We start from the raw sequence: 24,401 nt of genomic DNA on the forward strand, positions 1-24,401 counted from the left end.
AAATCTTGGAGTTCTTGTAACTAACTACCTTTCTAGGTTCTCTTGCGAATTTAGATGACCCAGGAACCTCAGACCTACATTTGTAACAATCAATGGGAGTAATAACTTTATATAAGATATGTACAGGCATACCTCAGAGATATTGTGGGTTCGGTCCAGACCTCTGCAGTAAAGTGAATATCACAATAAATTGAGTCACACAAATTTTTCATTTTCCAGTACATATAGAAGTTATGCTTACACTATACTGTAGTCTATTAAGTGTACAGTAGCATTATGTCTAAAAAAATGTACATACCTTAATTTAAAAATACCTTATTGCTAAAAACTGCTAACGATCATCTGAGTCTTCAGCGAATTGTAATCTTTTTGCAATAGTAACATCAAAGATCACTGATCACAGATCACCATAACAAATATAATAAAAATGAAAACATTTGAAGTATTGCCAGAACTACCAAACTGTGACACAGAGACATGAAGTAAGCAAATGCTGTTAAAAAAACAATGGCACTGAAATATAAAGCAGAAACTAACACACCATTGTAAAGCAATTATACTCCAATAAAAAAAAAATGGCGCTGATAGAGTTGCTCCATGCCCAGTTGCCACACACCTTCAATGTGTGAAAAACGCAGTATCTGCAAAGTGCAGTAAAGGTGAAGCCAATGAAATGAGGTATGCCTGTACTCTCCATTTCATTTCTGCTATTCATGCCACTCCAAACATCATCAGGTTTATTTCACTCATATTACATTCTCAATCTCAGTAGACATTTGAGTTTACTAGCTAGAGTGTAGGTTTTAGAGTCTAAAGGAACAAAATTCATTTCAAACTTTGTGCTTAATAACTAAGTGACCTTCCAAAATATGCATAAGCTCTATTTTCCTCATCTGTTAAATGAGAATAAAAATACCTACTTCCTAGAATTCTTATGAGGATTAAATGAGATAATATTTGAAAAGTACAGATATAATAATATCTGGCAACTAGTAGCTAGTAAATTTTTAAAAATTTTTAGACATATTTGTATTTAATTGAATAAGCAGTATGTTAAATTGTTAATTAAACAAAATTAAATAATTATACGGTAAATCGCTCTTACTAACTTTATAATTTTACCCCAACAAAATGTTAGTTTTAAATCAACTAATCTGGCAATCTATTATTATTACAGTTAAAAATGAAGCAGCCTCAGAACATCCAGATACAGCAGAAAATCTTCCAGCAGTGAATCCATCAGTTAATGACCTAATATTTCAATTAGGTTTAAACAAAGTGGTAGGTAAGTAGAGATTTATAATGTTTGGGCACAGCAGAACAGTTACTAAGAGTTAAAGTATTTCAACTGTGTAGTACAGTTATTAAAAAAAACAAGAAATTCAAACATAGGACAACCTTTCTCAATTTAATACAGTTGGCCCTCTGTATCCATGGGTTTCACATCTACAGATTCACTTGACCACAGATCAAAAATATTCTGAAAAGAAAATTTCAGAAAGTTCCAAAAAGCAAAACTTGGATTTTCCATGCACTGGCAACTATCTACATAGCATTTATGGGTATTTATATAGCATTTACATTGTATTAGGTATTATAAGTAACCTAGAGATGATTTAAAGTATACAGGAGAATGCATAGGTTATAGGAAAACATTACACTGTTTTATACAAGAGACTTGAGCATCTTCAGGTTTTGGCATCCACAGGGGATCCTGAGACTAATCCCCTGCAGATACCGAGGGACAACTGTAATAATTTCATTATTTTATTAACCAATCGATATATCAGTTAATATGTATCTTTTTTTCTTTTTTTTTTTTTTTTTAGTGGTACACGGGCCTCTCACTGTTGTGGCCTCTCCCGTTGTGGAGCACAGGCTCCGGACACACAGGCTCAGTGGCCATGGCTCTCGGGCCTAGCCACTCCGCCACATGTGGGATCTTCCTGGACCAGGGCACAAACCCATGTCTCCTGCATCGGCAGGCGGACTCTCAACCACTGCGCCACCAGGGAAGTCCAATTAATATGTATTTTAAAAGAATTTATCATGTGCTCATTACTCCACCAAACAAACATTAATTAGGTAATGCTTAAGAGTTTATCTGCTCATAAAAAATATATATATAGGCTTTTCCCTACATTATGAATTTTCATGACATAGACTAGATGCTATATTATCAGTTCCTCAGGGAACACAATTTTCGTTACTTATATCATCTTTTATGATAACAAGACAATGAAAAAATGGAATTATCACTAGATAGGCAATATGGCTGCTTTGTGATCTTCCTATCACAAAGTTGGCAAATTTCTAATAGTTAAAAAACCTGTGCTAGGGAATTCCCTGGTGGCCTAGTGATTAGGATTCAGGGCTTTCACTGCCATGGCCTGGGTTCAGTCCCTGTTTAGAGAACTGAAATCCCACAAGCCATGCAGCACGGCCAAAAAAAAACTATGTTAAAGCTGATGTGGCCAAAGGACTAAGTACTTTGCAATAAGATAAATTTAAGTGTTCTGTAGCAGCTTTCAAACAACCACTTTAAAGCAGATGTCAGCAAAATGGCAGACTAGGAGGCCCTAAGCTCTTGCTCCCTGACAGAAACATTAAAAAAAAAAAAAAAAAAGAGGGCTTCCCTGGTGACGCGGTGGTTGAGAGTCCGCCTGCCAATGCAGGGGACATGGGTTCGTGCCCCAGTCCGGGAAGATCCCACATGCCGCAGAGCGGCTGGGCCTGCGCGTCCGGAGCCTGTGCTCTGCAACAGGAGAGGCCACAACAGTGAGAGGCTCGTGTACCGCAAAAAAAAAAAAAAAAAGAAAGAAAGAAAACAAAAAGCAGAAAGCCATCAGAACCAACTTTGTCAGAGTACTGGGAAACAGTGAAACGTTTACAGTAACCAAGAGAATTCATAATTAAGAAAAAGCCATCTTCAAACTGGTAAGAAAATTTTGTGGAAATGAGAAGCAGTGCCCAGCACAAAAAAAATCTACAAAGAATAGGAGCACTCCTAGCATCGAAGGGATTACCACTAGACCTGCTCTATAGAAAATGCTAAAGGAAATCCCTGAGGTTGACGTGAAAGGATGTTAGACAGTAGGTTGAAGTTGTATGAAGAAAGATCTACGGTATAGGTAAGTACATGGCAAATATAAAAGCCAGTATTATTGTAATTTTAGTTTGGAGCTCTACTTTTAATTTTATATAATAGTTTAAAGAAAAATAATTATAAGTCTATGTTATTGGGCACACAGTGTGTAAAGATACGATTCATAACATCAGTATCAAAAAGAGAGGGATTGAGCCGTATAGGAGTACAGCTTTTGGATGTTATTGAAGTTAATTGGCATCAATTTAAACTAGATTTTTTATAACTTTACGATGTTGTACATAATCCTCTTGGTAACCAAAAAGAAAATATCTGTAGAATATACACAAAGGAAATGAGAAAGGAAACAAAACTAGTCCCTTAAAAAAAATCAATTGACAGACTTCGCTGGCCATCCAGTGGTTAAGAATCTGTGCTTCCAAGGCAGGGGGCATGGGTTTGATCTCTGGTTGGGAACTAAGATCCCACATGCTGCATGACACAGCCAAAAAAAATCAGTTGAACACAAAAGAAGGCAGTATTAGAGGAAATGAAGAAGAAAAAAAAATAAGAAATACAGAAAACAAATAGCAAAATGACATAAATAAGTCCCTTAAATATAAATGGATTAAACTTTCTAAACAAAAGGCAGAGATTGACAGAATGGATAAAAAAAAAAAAATCCAACTATATGCTATCCATAAGAGACTCACATTAGATCAACAAAATTGACAAAACTTTAACTAGACTGTTGAAGAAAAAAGAAAGAAGACTCACGCTATTAAATCAGAATAGAAATTGGGAACATTACTGCCAATTTTACAGGAATAAAAAGCATTATATTTATTGAATAAGGAAAAAAAATCATTAAATCTCAATAAAACACTCTTCATAATATTTCCTTATTCGACATTTGTATCTTTAAAAAATACAAAAGAATTTTAGCAATTTTATAGTAAAATATTTCCTCCAATATTGGGAATGAGATAAACGTGTATTATCACTATTTCTACTCATTTTTGTACTGGCAACCATAGTTATTACAAAAAATTAATAAAACTTGTAAGCATTCAAAGAAAAATAAAACTCATAAATTACAGACGATGTAACTGTGCAGGTATGTAATCTAAAAGAATCTGTAGTCTACAGATAAACTCTTAATCAACTGGATTTATTAAAATTACTGAATATAAAGTAAAAATGTATAAAACCCAGTTTTATTTCTATATACTAAGAACACAAAATTAAAAAATGAGCATTTTTTAGGAATGATGAAATTTTGTATTAGCACCAAAAAATCTAGGAATAATTATTTTTTTAAGATATGCAAGACTTCTGTCTTCCACTTTAACATGTAAAGAACTTGGAAGTCCTCACTTCTGCACTCCAAACCAGTAAAAGCTGAAAAAACAGACAGTCAGCAACTCTTCTTAGCCCCATCAGAGAATTGAAGTCACAGGGCAAACTGCCACTCTCAATCTGTGGAGATAGATGAATACTGAAAATTACATACTCCTGGGAATAGAAACCAACACTGGAGCCAGCAATTAGGAGGAAAACTTAAGAATAATTGAATAATTGCCAGAAACTGAACATGAACTAGGTTGAGCAATAAAAAAGTTCTAGGACACAGCCTTGGATATGCCATACACTTTCATGAAATTTGCCTCCAGGAGCCCTACCAGGTACCTTAGCTGAGTATCAGAAATAAAATCTACTCATGCTTTCAGCAAAGGGAGGAGAAAAGTAAACATTTGAAATACACCAATAGCATTCTTCTTAACAAAGGCCTGCCTTCAAGAAAAACTACTTTACTAGAACCTAACAGATGTGAGGTAAAGGAAATACCAAACTCCAGCCTCTTGGACTTTAAGCATTGGGGAAGGGAGATATCCAAGTCCAGCCTTCTTTAGCCTTTCTGTCTAAAGAATCTTGAAGAATCAAGAATCTCGTTTCTGGGGGAAACAAGCTGAGAAGCAATTGTGAAAGTCACAGACCAGAGGAGACTGCCAATAAAAGACCAAGATCTAATCATAGGATTATAGAATGCTTTTCTGCTCCCACATACCTTACCACCACTTCACCAAGGCCCATGGATAATGGGTTACAGATGGAAAAACTGCAATTCTCAGCTTCCATTAAAGAAGTATTTTCTAGGGAAAGCCAAAGACAATAGGGGAGACCAAAAAAGGAAAATAAAGGAAATTTTAGCCTGTGACACCAGCTACAATAAAACAGAAAACACAGTCTAACTCGTCTCCAGTTGAACATAAAACATCATAATAAAAACGTATATACTTCAGTTCTTTTACCTGATATATCATGTCTAGCTTTAAACAAAAAATTATAAGGCATGATAAAAGCAAAACACACAGGCTGAAGACACAAAGCAAGCATCAAGACCAGATGCAGATGTGGCAGAAATTTTGGAATTTTCAAACTGGGAATTTAAAATAAATATAATAAGGGCCCTAGTGAAAAAGTAGACTACATGAAAGAACATATACATAATGTATGCAGAGATTAAACCTCTAAGAAATAATCAAAATGAAATGTTATAAATCAAAAGCACTATAACAGAAATTAAGAATGCCTTTGATGGGCTCTATAGTAGACTGGACACAGCCAAAGAAAGAAATCAGTGAACTTGAAGATATGGCAATAGAAACTTCCCAAACTGAAAGGCAAAGAGAAAAATAATGAAAAAAGTGGAACAGAGTATTTTAAAAACTGTCAAAAATCAAAGGTATAACATACTCGTAATGGGAATACCAGATATATTGCAGAATAAGGAGACATGGAGGGAAAAATAAATATTTGAAGTAATATAGGCTGAGAATTTTCAAAAATTAATAACAGAAACCAAACCACAGGTAGAGAAAGCTCAGAGAACATGAAGCAGGATACATACCCAAAAGTCTACACCTAGACATATTTAAATTGCAGAAAATCAAAGACAAAGAGAAAATTTGGAAAGAAGCCAGAGGGAGAAAAACCCACCTTAACTGTGGAGGAACAGGTAAAATATTACGTAGGACTTCTCTTCATAAGCCATGCAAGCAAGAAGAGAATGGAGTGAAATATTTAATGTGTTCAAAGCAAACAAACAAACAAAAAACCTCACCAACCTAAAATTTTTATACAGCAAAATTATACTTAAAAAAAAAGAAAAAATAAAGACTATCTGGGTCAAGTAAAAAGTGATTAAATTTCTTGCCAGTAGAACTGACTTGCAAGAAATTGTAAAATAAACTTTTTTTTCAAGGAAAAGAAAAAATGTATCAGTCAGAAACTCAGATCTACATAAGGAAGAGAATTAGAGATGTAAGAAGTGAGGGTAAAATAAAATTTTTCTTTTTTTTCTTCTTAATTGATCTAACAGATAAAATTTTGCTCAAAATCATAATAGCAGCAATATATTGGGGAAATTATTGCTTATGAATAATTTCTATTACAAGGTTCCTGACTACCCATGAAGTGCTATAGTGTTATTTGAAAACAGACTTGGATTAGTTGTAGAAGTACACTTCAAACTCTAGGAAAACCACTTAAAAATATAAAAAAAGAAGTATAATTGATAAGAAGAGGGAAAATGTAATATTTTAAAAGAGAAACAGAACATGGGCCTGCATAGAAAGCAGTAACAAATATGGTAGATATTAATCCAGCTGTAACAATAATCACTTTAAGTGTTAATGGTCTAAATACACCAATTAAAAGACAGAAATGTCAGAGTGCATTGAAAAAAAGATCCAACTATATGTTGTTTATGAGAAACCCACATTAAATATAATGACACACGTAGATTTAAAATAAAGGGATGGAGATAAGGGAACATCAGCAAGATGGCAGAATAGGAGGCTTATTACTTTCCCTCCTCCCAGAGATTGCACTGAATACAAGCCTACATACAGATGAATTCCCTCTGGAAGAAATCTAGTAACTAGTTGAGGGACTCCTGTACATCAGTCAACTGAGAAAATACCCACATTGAAACAATTAGGAAAAGCTGATACATAGCTCATGCTATAAATCCCACCTCTGGCACAGACACTTACAACTGGGAGGGAACAACTGGAGGGAGCAAGGGGTCTGGATCACACATCTAGAACCCTAGCTTGTAGTGCTGCCACCCAAGTGCCTGGCTCCCTAATTACCTAGCTTGGAGAGCCAGTGTGGCTCAGAATTCACAAGTTCTTCAGAGCAAATTTTAAAAGGGGGCTATTTTGAAATGGGTGCATGAGCACTTCACACAGCTGTCCCCCTGGGCTCAGTACAGAAGAAATAGGCAAAAATGCAAGGCTTTCAGTTTCTTCCTGGAAGAGATTTGGCTGCATTCTTTCCCAGCTGCTGCCTGAAGATCAAGCTTCTAATCAGCTTCTCATCCAGGAGCTGATTAGGATCCTCCTGGGAGCCTGAAAGAGCTTGTGGGCATTTCCCCTACACTCTCCCTGCAGGTTACTCTAACAGTAAAACTAAGTCTCCAGCTTCTCCTTAAAAGGAACTTGTTCACACATATAGTGCCCCAATTTTTACAGCTGCCACCCAAGGTGTGGGTCCCCAAATCACCTAGCTCTAAGAACCAACAGTGTTTGGCTTTTGTGAGTTTCCCACAACCACATTAAACTAATTAGTAGTCCTCTGGAGGCTGGAAAGGGTACATGGGGGCTCCCTGTGCCTTCCCATAGCTCATCTCAGGGTTAAAACCTAGTCTCTAGCTTCTCCCTGAAAGGAGGTGTCTAACATCCCAACTTATATGTCTTCCACCCAAGGGACTGACACCTAAGTCACCTAGCTCTGGGAGCTGATGGGGCTTGGCATTTGTGAGTCTGCCAGGCCCAGAGAGATCAAAGATGAAGTTATATATAGGTACAAAAGCACTCTCAGTGCCTAGTCTCTCTAGATCAGCACAGAATGAGTAGGCAAAACCCCTCAGCTCCCAGTTTCTCCCTGATAGGAGCAACTATATTTCTAATATTCTAACTTTCCCAGCCTCAGCCTGATGGTTGGGCTTCCAGTTAGCCTGTATTGATAAGGTAAAGGCGAAGGCAGTTAGTAGTCATCCAAAAGCATGAATGGGTATGGGGGAATTTCCATGTCTTTGGGGCACTGACTAGGCTTGGCACACACTAATCTCCTGGGAACCACTAAGAACAAAGACAGCAGGTTGGGCAAACAAAGGTTTTATGGGCAACCAGAAGATCAAGTCAGGCTGATTGGCAAGGTTCACCTACTACACAAGGCCAGTCTGTCGTGACTGGGAGAGGTAGATGTTTTATGTAATTCACACAAATCAACACCGAGAATCAAGGAAACTGAAGAAATAGGGGAATATGTTCCAAATAAAGGACAAATCTCCAGAAACTGACCCTAAGGAAACAGAGATAAATGATTTACCTGACAGAGAATTCAAAATAAAGATCATAAATATTCTCACTGATGTTGGGAGAGCAATGTATGAACAAAGTGAGAATTTCAACAAAAAGCTAGAAGACATAAAGGAATATCAAACAGAAATCATGACGCTGAAGAATAAATTAACTGACCTAAAAGAAGTCAATAGAGGGATTCAGTAATGGACTAGATCAAGCAGAAGAAAGGATGAGTGAACTCAAAGATATGTCAGTGGAAATCATTCTGTCAGATCAGTAAAAAGAAAAAATATGAAAAGGAGTGAAGATAGCATAAAGGACTTATGGGATACCATAAAGTAAAATAATATATGCTTATGGGAGTCACAGAAGGAGAAGAGATAGAGAGAAAGGGTCAGAAGGCTTACTCAAAGTAATACTGGCTAACAATTACCAAACCTGTGGAAAGAAACACATTTAGATCCAGGGGGCCCAAACAATACTGAGGATGACTACAAAGAGACCCATATTGAGACACATTGTAATTGATAAATGGAATATTGCCTGTCATACCAGTAAGCATAGGATGTCACAGTTGTCAGTGATTGCAGCCTTCCAACATGAGCTGGTGAACCCTGAGGAAACTCAGGAAGGAAAGAATACCTGCCATCTAGCAGCCATCAGACTGTAGCCGCTCTCTACAGTGAGCCCTGCGGAAACTCAAGATGTGAAAACACAGGACACTGGCCCCAGATAGCTGAGGTGCGTATCAAAGGAATGATTTCAGTGAGCCCAGACTCTTGCCTCTTCCCATACATAGAAAAGCGCTAAATTCCTTAACTTGGGTCATCTGGTTTTCTTTAATTAACAATAATCTTGAAGTTCAGACTACCTGCCCTTTGTTACAAAACTTCTATATAACCTAGCTCCCCACCTCACCTCCTCGGAGCAGTTCTCACAGGGTTACTTGAAATGCTGCCTCCCAGGCAGCCACTATGGAAAGCAGTATGAAGTTTCCTCAAAAAAGTTAAAAATAGAACTACCATATGGTCCAGCAGTCACACATGTGGGTATATTTCTGAAGGAAATCAAATCACTCTCTTGAAGGGACATTTGTACACCCATGTTTATGATATGTATACACATATATGTATGTATGTATATGTGTTATACACACACACACATAATCTAGCCATAAAAAAGAAGGAAATACTGCCCTTTGCAACAATATGGATGAAACTGGAGGGCATTTTGCTAACTGAAGTAAACCAGACAGAAAAAAACAAATGCTGTATGGTATCACTTATATGTGAATCTAAAATAAGAGTCAAACTCATAGAAACAGAGAGGAGAATGGTCGTCACCAGGTCCTGGGGTGGTAGGTTAAATGGAGAATGGTTGATCAAAGGGTTCAAACTTTTAGTTATAAGATAAATAACTTCTGAAGATTTAATGTACAGCATGATGACTATATCCAGTAATTCTGTGTTGTATACTTGATACTTCCTGAGAGTAGATCTTAAGCATTCTCACCAAAAAAAAAAAAAAAAAAAAAAAAAAGAGATAGTAACTATGTAAGGCCATGGATGTGCTAATTAACTGGATTGTGGGAATCATTTCACAGTACATATGTATATCAAATCATCATGTTGTATACTTTAAATATATTAACAATTTTTTTTGTCAATTATACCTTATTAAAGCTGTAAAAAAATAAATACATGCACAAAGAGGCACGCACACACACAGAAGGTAAAGGCTTAGAGAAAGATATACATGAGTAGCTGTATTATTACCAAAGTAGACTTCAGAGCAAGGAAAATTACTAGGAATAAATACATGCATTAGGTAATGATAAAGGAATCAGTTCTTCAAGAAGACGTAACATTCTTTAATGTGTTTATACCTAACAATAGTGTCTCAAAATACATGAGGCAAAAACTGATAGAACTACAAGGAGAAATAGACACATCCATTATTATAGTTGGAGACTTTAACACCCCTCTATCAAAAATGGACAGATCCAGCAAGCAAAAAATATCAGTAACAGCAGCTGAGTTCAACAACACCATCAATCAACTGGATCTAACTGATGTCTATTAGAATACCTCCTCCAACAACAGAAGGATACATATTGCTCTTAAATTCACATACTCTGCTCACAAAGATAGACCTCATTACAAAACAAATTATACCTTGAAGATTTTAAGAAATAGAAATCACAAAAATTATGCTCTCAGCCCACAATGGAATTAAACTAGAAATCAATCATAGAAAGATAACTGGCAAATCCCATAATACTTGAAGATGAAACAATACACTTCTATAGCACATGTTCAAAGAAGTATCAAAAGAAATAAAAAATATTTTGAAGTAACTGAAAATGAAAATACAACTAATAAAAATTTATGTGACACAGTGAAAGAAGTGCTTAAAAGGAAATTATAACATTTGATGCATATATTGGACAATGAGAAAGATCAAAAATCAATTATCTAAGCTCCACCTTAGTAAACTAGAAAAGGAATGGCAGAAAATTTTTGATAAGATGGACTTATTTAAAATTAATACTTATACTCTGTGAAAGACACTTTTAAGAGAACGAAAAGACATGCCACATATTGGGAGAAAATATTTACAAAACACATATCTTAAGAAGAACTTGCATTTGAAATATATTTTAAAAGATTGAATTCAACACTTAAAAAAGAACCCAATTTAAAAACTCTCAAAATTTCTGAACAGACACCTCATCAGGGATGATGTGAAGATGGCTAAGTGTGTGAACTCATATGTCATTGGATAATTGCAAATTAAAACAACAATGAGATACCTAATGAAACACACCTAGGAGAATGGCTAATCCAAAACACTGACAACACCAAATGCTGTCAAGAAAGTGGAGTACAGGAACTTTTGTTCATTCTTGTCGGGAATGCAAAATTCTATACCCACTTTGGAAGACAGTTTGCATTATTTTAAAGCTCAACATACTCAAACCATACAATCCAACTGTTGTGCTCTTAGTATTTACCCAAATGAGTTAAGGTCTTACGTTCATGCAATAACCTGCATTAATGTTTACAGCAGCTTTATAACTGCCCCAAACTGGAAGCAAACAAGATGTTTTTCAGTAAGTGAATGCATAAACAATCTGTGGTACATCCATATAATGGTAGATTATTCAACAATAAAAATAAATGGACTATCAAGCCAGGAGAAGACATGGCAGAAACTTAAATGCATATTGTTAAGTGAAAGAAGCCAGTCTGAAAAAGCTGTGTAATTTCAACTGTATACCACTCTGGAAAAGGTAAATCTATAGGCAGTAAAAAGATCAGGAGTTCCCAGGGGTTCAGGGTGAAGGGAGATAAATGGTTGGAGCTCAGGGAATTCTTAATGTGCCAAAGCTATTTTGTAAGATACTGTAGTAGTAAACACTTGACATTATGCATTTATCAAAATGCATAATGTACATTTATGCACATTATGCATAATGTACTGTACAAAATAAGAGTTATCTCTCATGTAAATCATGGGTGTTAATTATTAGTGATGTATCAGTATTGGATTATCAATTGTAACAAACGTATGATCTAGTACAAGATGGTAATAATAGGGAAACTATACCAGTGGAAGCGAGTGCAGAACTCTCTAGTTTCTGCACAATTTCTCTGAACTCCTAAATTGCTCTAAAAAAACGAAGTCTATTAAAATGTTTAAAAAGATGTTAAAAGTCTCAACACAGCAAACTGCAAAACATTATTTAGAGAATTTTAAAGAACTAAATAAATGGAACTATATTCCAGGTTTATAGATTAGAAGACTCAATATTTTAAAGAACAAATTTCTTGAAAATTAATCTATGTATTTAATGCAGTCAGTATCAAAATTTTAGCAATAATTTTTCTAAAAATTGACAAGGTAATTCTAAAATTTATATGGAAATGCATAGGGCCAAAGTAGGAAATATAATCTTGACAAAGAAGACTAAAATTGAAGGATATAAAGTACCTGGTATCAGGTATTATTATAAAAATACAATAATACAAGCAGTTTGCTACTGGTACAATGATAGATAAATAGACTTAAATGTATTGAAGACAAAGAAGAAAATATGTAACAACAGTAAAAAAAATATTCTTTTCAAAATAATTCTATTCATATGCATATTATAAAATAATAGTCCTCCTAGAAAATGCTATAGGAAAATATGTTCCTGTCTTTGGACTAGATATTTTTTAAACAGGATACAATTGACACTAACTATAAATGTAAGTGTTTTAAAACTGGATTTAATCTTCAGAATTGTATCCATTAAAATACACCATTAAGGGGCTTCCCTGGTGGCGCAGTGGTTGAGAGTCCGCCTGCCGATGCAGGGGACAAGGGTTCGTGCCCCGGTACGGGAGGATCCCACGTGCCGCGGAGCGGCTGGGCCCGTGAGCCATGGCCGCTGAGCCTGCGCGTCCGGAGCCTGTGCTCTGCAACGGGAGAGGCCACAGCAGTGAGAGGCCCATGTACCGCAAAAAAAAAAAAAAAAAAAAAAAAATACACCATTAAGATATTTAAAAAGCAAATGACACTCACCATTGCAACAAAGAGTAAAATACTTAGGAGTAAACCTACCTAAGGAGGTAAAAGACCTGTACTCAGAAAACTATAAGACACTGATGAAAGAACTCAAAGATGACACAAACACATGGAGAGATATACTATGTTTGTGGATTGGAAGAATCAATATTGTGAAAATGACTATACTACCCAAAGCAATCTACAGATTCAGTGCAATCCCTATCACATTACCAATGACAGTTTTTAAAGAACTGGAACAGAAAATCTTAAAATTTGTATGGAGACACAAAAAACCCTGAATAGCAATCTTGAGGGAAAAAAATGGAGCTGGAGGAATCGGACTCCCTGATTTCAGACTATACTACAGAGCTACAGTAATCAAGACAATATGGTACTGGCACAAAAATGGAAATACAGATCAATGGAACAGGATAGAAAGCCCCAGGGATAAACCCATGCACCTGTGGTCAACTAATCTATGACAAAGGAGGCAAAGATATACAATGGAGAAAAGACAGTCTCTTCAGTAAGTGGTGCTGGGAAGGTAGCTACATATAAAAGAATGAAATTAGAACACTCCTAGCACCATACACAAAAATAAACTCAAAATGGATTAAAGACCTAAATGTAAGACCAGACACTATAAAACTCTTAGAGGAAAACATAGGGAAAACACTCTTTGACATACATCACAGCAAGATCTTTTTTGACCCACCTTCTAGAGTAATGGAAATGAAAACAAAAATAAGCAAATGGGACCTAATGAAACTTAAAAGATTTTGCACAGCACAGGAAACTATAAGCAAGATGAAAAGACAGCCCTCAGAATGGGAGAAGATATTTGCAAATGAATCAATGGACAAAGGATTAATCTCCAAAATACATAAACAGCTCATGCAGCTCAATATTAAAAAATCAAACAATAGGCAGAAGACCTAAATAGACATCTCTCCAAAGAAGACACAGATGGCCAAGAGGCACATGAAAAGCTGCTCAACATCACTAATTATTAGAGAAATGCAAATCAAAACTACAATGAGGTATCACCTCACACCGATTAGACTGGGCATCATCAGAAAATCTACAAAGAACTGCTGGAGAGGGTGTGCACTGTTGGTGGGAACGTAAATTGATACAGCCACTATAGAGAACAGTATGAATGTTTCTTAAAAAACAAAAAGTAGAATTGCCATATGACCCAGCAATCCCACTACTGGGCATATACCCAGAGAAAACTGTAATTCAAAAACACACATGCACCCCAGTGTTCATTGCAGCACTATTTACAATAGCCAGGTCACACAGAAGCAACCTAAATGCCCATTGACAGACGAATGGATAAAGAAGATGTGGTACATAAATACAGTGGAATATCACTCAGCCATAAAAAGGAATGAAATTGGGTCATTTGTAGAGATGTGGATGGATCTAGAGACTGTCATACAGAGTGAAGTAAATCAGAAAGAGGAAAACAAATATCATGTATTAATGCGTATATGTGGAATCTAGAAAAATGGTGCAGATGAACCTGTTTGCGAGGCAGAAATAGATACAGATGTAGAGAACAAACATATGGACACCAAGGGGGGAAAGCAGGGGGGTGGAGGGATGAATTGGGAGATTGGGATTGACTAATATGTATAAAATAGGTAACTAATAAAAAAAAAGAAGAATTGGCTGTTCATCCACAATTCCACAAAGTAGAAACTCAGCAGGTCGTCTATGAAAGAGCTGCAGTAAAGGTTAATTAGCACAAAGGGAATTATTCTTTGTTGCTGTGGAGTTAAACTTTAGCCTTAAATTCCTGGTTTGTTAAAATAGTTTCAGTACTTAATTTTCAGGGCCATGATTGATCAGTATGTTCCCTTATAAACTGAGTTTTAGCTAGCCAGTCCCAATGCTGTAAAGAAAACATTAAAAATAAATCATTTCAACCGTTAAGAGAAAAAAAAAGCAAATGACAGAGTAGGTTTGCAGCACAAATATCCAACAGAAAGCTTTCAACCAGATATTTAAAGAATTTCTAGCATAGAAATAAATTGAAAACCCAATAGAAAAATGGTCAAAATCTTAAACATGTACTTCACCAAAGAAGATATCTAAATGACTAATAAATATTTGAAAATTATAGTCCTATTAATAATCTAGAAAATTGGAGTTAAAATCATGAAGATACTATGACATACCATCATTGAGCCTAAATCAGAAAGAATGACAGAATCAAGTCATGATAATGTTGTAGAGCAACTATTACAGAACTTTCAGAAACTGCTGGTAGTAGTATAAACTGATACATGCACACACTGGAAAACTGTTATTTCTGCTCCTTATTGGGAACTCCAATAAGATTTATGGCTGACTTTTCATCAGAAACTGTGGAGACCAAAAGGCAATAGGATGGCCTATTCAAAATGCAAAAGAAAAATAACTGTCAACCCCAAATTTTATATCCAGCGAAATTATCTCTCAAAAATAAAGGTGAAGTAAAGAGATTTTAAAACAAATAAAAAATTGAGAAAATTCATTGCTAGCAGATTCACTTTATGACAAGTACAAAGGAAAGTTCTTCAGGCTGAAAGCAAGTGACCTCAGACAGTAATTTGAATCCCCTAAAAAAGAGACTGGGTAAAAGTAATTCTGTAATTATAAAAGGTAGTATAAATACATATATGTAAAGAAATAAAGCAATAATTAAACATAAATAATGTTAAGTTTTAAAAATGACTTTATATTTATAGCTTATAGGTTATTATATTTATAATATGTATAACAGCAGTGCAAAAATGTGGAGGAGGGAATAATGGTATATGAGGGTAGCATTTCTATACCTCACTGGAATTATTGGAATTTACTTAGTATAATTCTGATGTAGATTCTTCTTTCATTGTGAAAAAAATGACCTATAACATTGTGTATTTAACATTTACAAGGTGTTGATTTGATACATTTGTATATTGCAACATGATGACCACCCTAGTGTTAGCTAATGCCTCCATCGTGTCAGATAATTATCATTTCTTTTTTGTGGTAAGAACATTGCCTAGTCTTTTTTAAAATTGACTGTGGTGATGGTCATACAACTCTGTGAATATATCTTTAAAAACATTGAAATGAACACTTTAAATGGGAAAATTGTATAACGTGTTATATATGTTTTAAAGCTAGCTCAATGAATGCCAAGAAGAATAGGATAAAAAAGGATTTCAAAAGTGGGAGGGTATGATAAGGGAGAAAACTGTGACTTTTACTAGATTATACATTTCTCCAGCACATACTTTTTAATTGCTAGTACTTAACCTAACCTTCCTTCAGATGCTGTTTTCATTGCCTCTTGCTTATTTAAGTATTCTTTGCTTCCTTAATTCAAATGAGCAAGTCCTTCTTACATATACCAGTTGCAGAAAGAACTAGAGAAGCTAAAATATAACTGCTAATATTCCCCAGTTTTGTTTTGCTATAGATCTTATTACTTTCACAAAATGTTGCTACTTAATTATTGAAAACTTGTTCTGCCTAATCTGACACACCTGTTTCATTTTGGTAATGGTGCTGCAGCAGGTAACCACCTCTACACAGATTGCACAACCTTTAATACTTACTGACTCATCTGTTTCTCTGAAAAAAGACTTCCATCTGGGTATCTTAGTCATGACAGGTTTCTAACTTCAGGTACATGTTCTGCTAGAAACAAATTCACCACAAAATTTTAGACCCAATAGTTGATCATTTCTAATTATTCCTTTTCAGTATAAACTCTCCTTTAATAATGTTCATGTATTTTTCTTGTAATTAGACCTAATTGCAGTTACTAAATCAAGCAAAAATTTTAAATGACATAGGAACTCAAATGGTAAGAGACCCAATCTCAATCCAGGTACTTCTACAAATTTAACCATTTCTTCCTCCCAAGCAACAAGGTCTACATGCTAAAAGGACCTGGGAGAGCACGTTTTTTCAGTCTATAAAACATTTTGTTATTCTTTTCCATCACTGATGCCTACTTTGTTTATGCTTAAGTAACATAAAAAGGGCATTAAAATATTCCTGGATGAGTCCAAGTATTTCTGCTCTGTGGTAAATTTCCATGGAGACCCTAGTTTGCAACATAATCTGAGGAAAAAACTGTTATATTCCACATTACTGGGTATATACCCCTACAGTATGATTATGAGTTTAATGTACACTTAAGAGTTATATTATTATCATAACTCTCCCAGATATTTTAATTTAGCATAAGAGATAGCATTGTATGGAAAAAGCACTGGTTAAAGAATTATAAGTTGGAAGGTTGTACATCAAGTTTGTCATTATCTAGATACACAATCTTGGTCAAGTCATTAACATCTCTAAGCCTCAATATATGGAGGCTTAATGATTGCTAACGGCCATTCCAATTCTAAGGTTTAATGATTCTTCAACCCATGTAATCCATTATAATGCATATTTATTAATAACAAGGCTAATTATGATAGTACCACACATGGGGCTTTCTTGGTGGCACAGTGGTTGAGAATCCACCTGCCAGTGCAGGGGACACGGGTTTGAGCCCTGGTTCAGGAAGATCCCACATGGCACAGAGCAACTAAGCCCATGAGCCACAACTGCTGAGCCCATGTGCCACGACTACTGAAGCCCGCACACCTAGAGCCCGTGCTCCGCAACAAGAGAAGCCACCACAATGAGAAGGCTGTGCACTGCAATGAAGAGTAGCCCCCACTTGCCACAACTAGAGAAAGTCCACGTGCAGCAACGAAGACCCAACACAGCCAAAAAAAAAAAAAAAAAAAAAATATATATATATATATATATATATATATATATATATAAAAGATAGTACCACACATGAACACACAGACACACACTCGTGTTAGGGTTACTTTACAAAGTGTTTTGATACCTGTTTATTTCTATAGAAATTGATCTAGAACACTTGAAAGATACTGTTGGAAGACGTATATTAATGGCAGAAATGAAGATACAACCAAAGAGTGTCCGTGGTAAGTCTAATCCTTCCAAGTCTAATCTTTATGGTTTATTTACCTTCTTTGGAGTTTATGTATGAATTGTTTAATGATAAGAGTACTTGTATATTATTATTATATAGGTAAAGTCTTCGTGACTACCCTCATAATTAATTGTACTGTGGTATTTACTAGAACTTTAAAAGTTAGCTAGACATTATGATTTTTAGAAATGAGCCATTTAAAAATTAAATCATAAAATTAAATGCTATAGTGGCCTTAGAATATACTTGATGCAAGTATGTTCAGTTCTGTTCTAATCTTTTTCTATTACTGGCTTAGATAGAAGGAAAAGGAGAAAGGTTTCCGGATCAATGTGATAACAACAAGGGGAATTTAACAGATAGTTAATTCATTGGTTACCATTTCTCTCTATTTGATGGAAATATCAGGTATATTATCCTAACTCATCTGTGGTAGAGTCATTAGTTGTGTTACGTAGTTCAGAGATTGTACTACAGCCTTTACTCTTGTAACAGTGATAGGCACACTGCCCTTGACTTCTGCTGTGACACCAAAAGAGGTAGACAATTTAACAGAGATGTAACAGAAAGAGACAAAGACAACACTCCTAAAACCACTATTATCCAAGGCTTTTTCCCTTGGGGAGCAACAGTTATGCTTTCAAACTGCTAAGAGAAATGACTTCAGTAAAATATTTTAGCCAAATAACTAAATATATAAACAAGAAAACAATAATAATATGCCCTGTTAAGAGGAAGAAGTCAGTACGCAGAGATGCCATATTATATATCTAAAATATTCAGTTTTCAGCATAAAATTATGGGTCATGTAAAGAAACAGTAAAATGTGACATATAGCAAGGAAAAAGACATGCAACAAAAAACTGCCTGTGAGAATCCTAGATATTGGACAAAACTAAAACTAAACTAAACTAAAAAGCAGTTATTATAAATATGTTCAAAGAACTAAATGTAAACATTATTTAGAAGGAAAGGAAGGTCTGATAGTGTTTCATGAAATAGAGAATATATACAAAGAGAAATACATTATTTTGAAAAGGAACACATGTAAATCCAGGACTGAAAGTACAATAACTGAATTTTTTTAAATCCAATAGGGGTTGTTCAGTATTTTAACACTGTCAGAAGAAAGAATCAGCAAATTTAAAGTATGGAAATATAGCATGGACAGCAGAGGCATTAAAGAACAGAAAATATCATTTTAAATAATGACAGAAAAGAAAACCAGATATTATAAATAAAATGGTTAAAATAATAAACACTATACATACATGCTTTGTCTTCTATCAGTTTCTCTGTGTAGCATAAAGTTATGTAAATAAATAATTTAAAAAACAATTGTAATAAATGAATTTATGTTTATATGTTTCATATATAAAAATGGGAAAAAATTATAAGAATTAAGTTATAAAGAGAACTATAGATGTAGAATATGAAAATAACATTTCTAAATCTTCCTGGAATTTAATCTGTTTAGTATAAGTAAAAGTAGATTCTAAAATTGACTATGGTGATTGTTACACAGTTCTATGAATATACTGATAAGCATAGAATGGATATTTAAAATGGGTCAATTGTATAGCATGTTACATGTTTTTTAAAAAATAGTTCAGCGAACTCCAAGCAGGGTAGGATTTTTTTAAAGACTTAAAAGCAATAGGAGAATGTTGTGAAGGAGGAAAATTGTGGCTCTTAATAGAATAGGTTTCTCCACCCCATATCATTTATTATGCTCCTAGTTTTTAATTCAGTCTGCCCTCAAGGGCTGTTCTCACTGCCTCCTTGCTCACCTAAGGATCCTTTGCTTTCTCAGATCAAATGAATCAGTTCTTCTAATTATATCTGTTGGAGAAAGACCAGAGGGCTAAAGTTTGTCTGCTGATGTTCTCCAGTTGTGTGTTGCTATAGCAGACATTACTTTCACAAATGCTGTAACTTAATTACTAAAAACTTGTTCTGCCCAATCCAATGTGTCTTTGATTTTAGTAGTGACGCCCCGTGTGGTCTTTACCTCTGTTTAGATTGCAGTGGTGATAAATTTGTGTTGCCTCAGTGATAGAGCATGTTTGAAATATTCATGGGCTCAGCCATTTCTCCAAAGGAAGACTTCCAATCTATAAATTCTGGATATGACAGGTTCCAACTTCACTTACATGCTGTGTTAGAACCAATTTTTGCCCACACAAAACTTTACGCAACAGGTGACACAGAGTCACCAATTCTCATTATTCCTTTTGCAATATAAAATTCTTTTAAATAAATTTTTTTCTGATATTGGACCTAGATCATCATTTCTGAATCCAACAAAAAGTAAAAACCATGTAAAGACTCAGATGGAAAGGGGTACAGTATCAGTGCTCACATTCCTGCAAATTACCCATTTCCTCCTGCACAGGGGAGAAAAGGTCTACATGTTAAGAGAACCTGAGAGGGTGCTTTATCTCTGTCCACAAATTACTTGTTTTTCTTTTCCATCAATGATGCCTACTTGACAAACAGTTACATAACCTTAAAAAAAGGGAATTAAAGTGTTCCTGGACAAGTCAAAGAATTTCTGCCTCACAGTAAAATTCTGTGACTGTGATGCCCATTGTTTGCAATTTAACCTGGGAAAAAAATGTCATGTCTGGCCTCACCAGGTATATCTTTACGATATGAATATGCTTTTAATGTAGAGAAGAAAGTTATATTTATTAAAATAAACTCTCTAGGATGACTTAAATTTGCAAAAGACTTTGTATTTTATGGATAAAACCCTAGTTAAGGAATTATGAGGTATCAGTTTATGGATCAGTTTTGTCGTTACCTAGATTTGTGGCCTTGGTCAAATCACTAACCATTTCTAGGCCTCAATATAATGAGGCTTGTATGATTGCTAACGGCCCTTCCAACTCTAAGGTCCTGTGAGCCTACAGTCCAGGCATTTCATTGTAATTGTTGTCCTATAATTTTAAAATGCTAATTAAAGGAGTACTATACACACATAAACTCACACACAAAAACACATGTTAATATATACCTTACAAAAGTGTTTTGAAACTGTTTATTTCTATAGACACTGATACAGAGAGCTTTCCAGATGCTATTGGAAGAGGTATAATAAAGGGTGAAATCAAGACACAATCCAAGAGTCATCCTGGTAAGAACAAGAATATTTCAAGTCTATTTCTGCTTTATTTATCTTCTCGAGTTTATTTAAGTTTGGATCTAAATGACTATAGTACCTATATGCTATTACTATAGGATGAAACGTTTTCACTAATTCTCTCCTATTATTATTGGAACTCTAGCAGTTACTAACAATGGAAAATTAGCTACATAGTGTAAGTTTTAGAACCCATTCATTTAAAACTTATCCATAAAAATTCAATGCTGTAGTAAGCTTAGAATATGCTTGATGGAAGCATTTCAAATGCTGCTCTACTCACTTTCTTTTTCAGGCTAGAAAGATGGTTGCTTTGTACTTGCAAAAGCAGAAAGGCTGGTTTATGAATGGGATTAAAAGAGAGATTTCATTGCTTACTAATTCCCTCTATATAATTAAAATACCAGGCACATTTTCAGTATCTCAGGTGAAGTAGAGGTGTTTAGTTTTGTTACATAGTCTGTAGTTTACACTACTGCCACTTGTCTTGGTGTTACAGTGTTTGACACACTGCTTCTTGATCTTTGGTGTGATATTAAAGGAGGCAGAGAGCTTAACAGAAAAAGGAAAGAGACCGTCAACAGGAAAAACAAGTGTCATCCAAAGGTGACTGTTCGCATGCCCAAGTCTGTGCCCCCAGGGGAGCAACATTAGAAGATTCACACTGCAGAGAAGGAGACTTCTCTACAGTAGAATATATTCCAGCCAAGTCACTAAATAAATAATCAGGCAAACAGCAACAGCAAGCCTCCAAAGGGGAGGGGAACTCAGTATCCAGATTTCTTACAAGATATTGTCTAGAATGCCCAGTATAAACCCCCCCAAAATATGAGACATGCAAAGCAACAGTAAAGTGTGAATCATATACTAGGAACTTCAGGAAGGGTAGGCTTAAAAAATAATTTAAGCAGTGGGAGGGTATTATGAGGAGGGAAATTGTGATTCTTACTAGATTGCAGATTTCTCTAGCACATACTCCCTTTTCCCTCGTCCTTAATTCTATCTGCTATCAAATGCTCTTCTTAATGCTTCCTTGCTTATATAAGCATCTTTACATGCTTCTTTCAACTGGGCCTGTCATTCTTAACCTATACCAGTTGGAGAAAAACCAGAGAGCCTCAATTATATCTACTCAATTGGATCTTTAACACTTACTTCTGGTCTCAGCCATTATGACAAAGTAAGATCCACCTTATGGTGTCAGGTTCAGGATAGGTTTCCAACCTCTGGTGCATGCTCTTCTGTAACTAGCTTTCATTCACAAAACACTGGACACATAATTTGACCCAAGTCAGCAATCCTACTTAACCCCTCTTTCAATATGAATTTTTCTTTAATAACTTTCATGTATTAAAACAAAATACATGAATGTTATTTCTCTCCTTTGACCTAGTTAGTACTTTCTAAATCCCGCCAAATGTCCAAATCACATAAAAACTCAGATGGGATGGGATGCAGTCCCAATGCTGGTACTGCCTCAGATTTACCCATTTCCCCCTCCCCAGTTACAAGGTGTACATAGTAAGAGGACCTGATAGGCAGTTCTTCTTAGACTACAGAATATCTTGTTACTCTTCTACATCTTTGATGTCTACTTGATTTACATAGCCTTAAAAATGGCATTAAACATTCTTGAGAGAGTCAAAGAATTTCTACCTGGTAGTAACTTTCCATAATGTGGGACCATGGTTTGTCTCTTGACCAGTGGGGAAAAAATGCCACGTTCCACTCATAGGTATATCCTCACAGTATGAGTGTCCTCTTAGTGTAAACTTGGCAGTTATATCATTTACACGAACTCCCCAAGATGATTGAAGTTTGTATGGGACAGTGCATTGTGTATGAAAAGCACTGGTTAAGGAATTATGGGGCATCAGCTTGTACTTAGTTTTGCATTATCTTGGTGTGTGTTCTCAATCAAATCACAAAACATCTCTAAGCTTCAATATCATGAGGCTTATGTGATTGCTAAGAGCACTTCAAATTCTAATGTTTTATGATTGTGCAATGCAGACATTATATTATTTCTCTTTTGTAATACAAGTACTAATTAAGTTAGTATTACACACAGACACAAAGACACACATACATGTGTGTTAATGGTTACCTTACAATGTGTTTTGAAATTTGTTTTCTATCTATAGAGACTGATATAGAACGCATGAGAGATACTGTTGGAAGAGAAAAAGCAGTTGGTGAAATCAAGACACATCATCAGAGTCACCCTGGTAAGAACAAGAATTTTCCAAGTCTAATAATTTATGGTTTATGTCTTCTCTGGGACTTAATTAACTATGAATCATTAATGATAACAGTAACTGTATGTTAGTATTAATGGACAGTAATCTTCATGAATTTCCTCTTATAATTAGTTAAACTCTAGTATTTACTGTCAATGGAAATTTAGCTGGATATTTTTCAGTTGTAATCTCATCCATTTGGAAAGTAATCCATATAATCCAATGCTCTAATGACCTTAGAATATGCTTGGTTTAAGTATTTATAACTGTGATTCTACTCACTTTCTTGCTGGCTTAGAAAGGAATATTGCTTTGAAATTGAAAAAGCAAAAAAGCTAGTTGATGAGTGGTATAAGAAGAGGAACATAACAGTTATTTCACTGATTAGCAATTTCCTCTACATAATTAAGTTGGTATGTAAATTTATATCTCTACTAGAGTGGAGTTCTCTAGCTGAGTTTTATTATTCACAGATTACTGCTTTAGTCCTGGAGTAACAGGGTTCGATACATTTCTCTTTGTTGCAAGAAATGCTGTCGTTATGAACTTTTTACAGAATTGATGCTGAAAGCTAGCATTGGAAAGTAACTGAATCCTCAGATATAAGCACCAAAATATGTGTTTTCACTGAAATTTAAGGCAAGATTTCTGAAACTTTGCTTTTGAATGCTTTATTATATTCTCGCTTTTATTCCTGTAAAAAAATAGTGTTGTAAATGAATCAAATAAATATTACTTGCTCCAACAGCTTTTAACTGGGGAAAAGCTGGTGGTGTAAAAATGAAATTGTTGGAACCAAGCAGTTAAATTTGGTATTACGATAAGCCATTTTTCCATGTCTTTAATTTTCAGAGTATTTTTGGTTAGGTTCTTTCAATTAATTTTTGCTTCCATGTTGCTTATTAATAGGAGTCCTTGTCAGTTTTGAATAACAGCCTTAGACACAGCAACAAAGTGCTTTCATTTACATCCGTTCAATTCTGGGATGAAGTGAGAGAGT

At 35.1% G+C, this 24,401-nt stretch overlaps 1 protein-coding gene across 24 annotated transcripts in view; it reads left to right on the top strand.

Annotated features, from left to right (window-relative positions):
• Positions 1 to 24,401, top strand: part of CCDC7 (coiled-coil domain containing 7) — a 295,714-nt gene that overhangs the window by 194,681 nt on the left and 76,632 nt on the right. For 23 of the 24 annotated variants that reach the window (XM_032621413.1, XM_032621412.1, XM_032621420.1 and 20 more), the window contains 4 exons: positions 1,178 to 1,285; positions 17,925 to 18,008; positions 21,072 to 21,155; positions 23,306 to 23,389. In XM_032621413.1, coding sequence (XP_032477304.1) covers positions 1,178 to 1,285; positions 17,925 to 18,008; positions 21,072 to 21,155; positions 23,306 to 23,389 — 360 coding nt within the window. Of the gene's footprint in view, positions 1 to 1,177; positions 1,286 to 17,924; positions 18,009 to 21,071; positions 21,156 to 23,305; positions 23,390 to 24,401 lie in introns of those variants that run through there. The other variant, XM_032621435.1, reaches the window with a different exon arrangement.

The sequence above is a fragment of the Phocoena sinus genome, chromosome 2, assembly GCF_008692025.1.
Source record: "Phocoena sinus isolate mPhoSin1 chromosome 2, mPhoSin1.pri, whole genome shotgun sequence".
NCBI classification, from domain to species: domain Eukaryota; kingdom Metazoa; phylum Chordata; class Mammalia; order Artiodactyla; family Phocoenidae; genus Phocoena; species Phocoena sinus.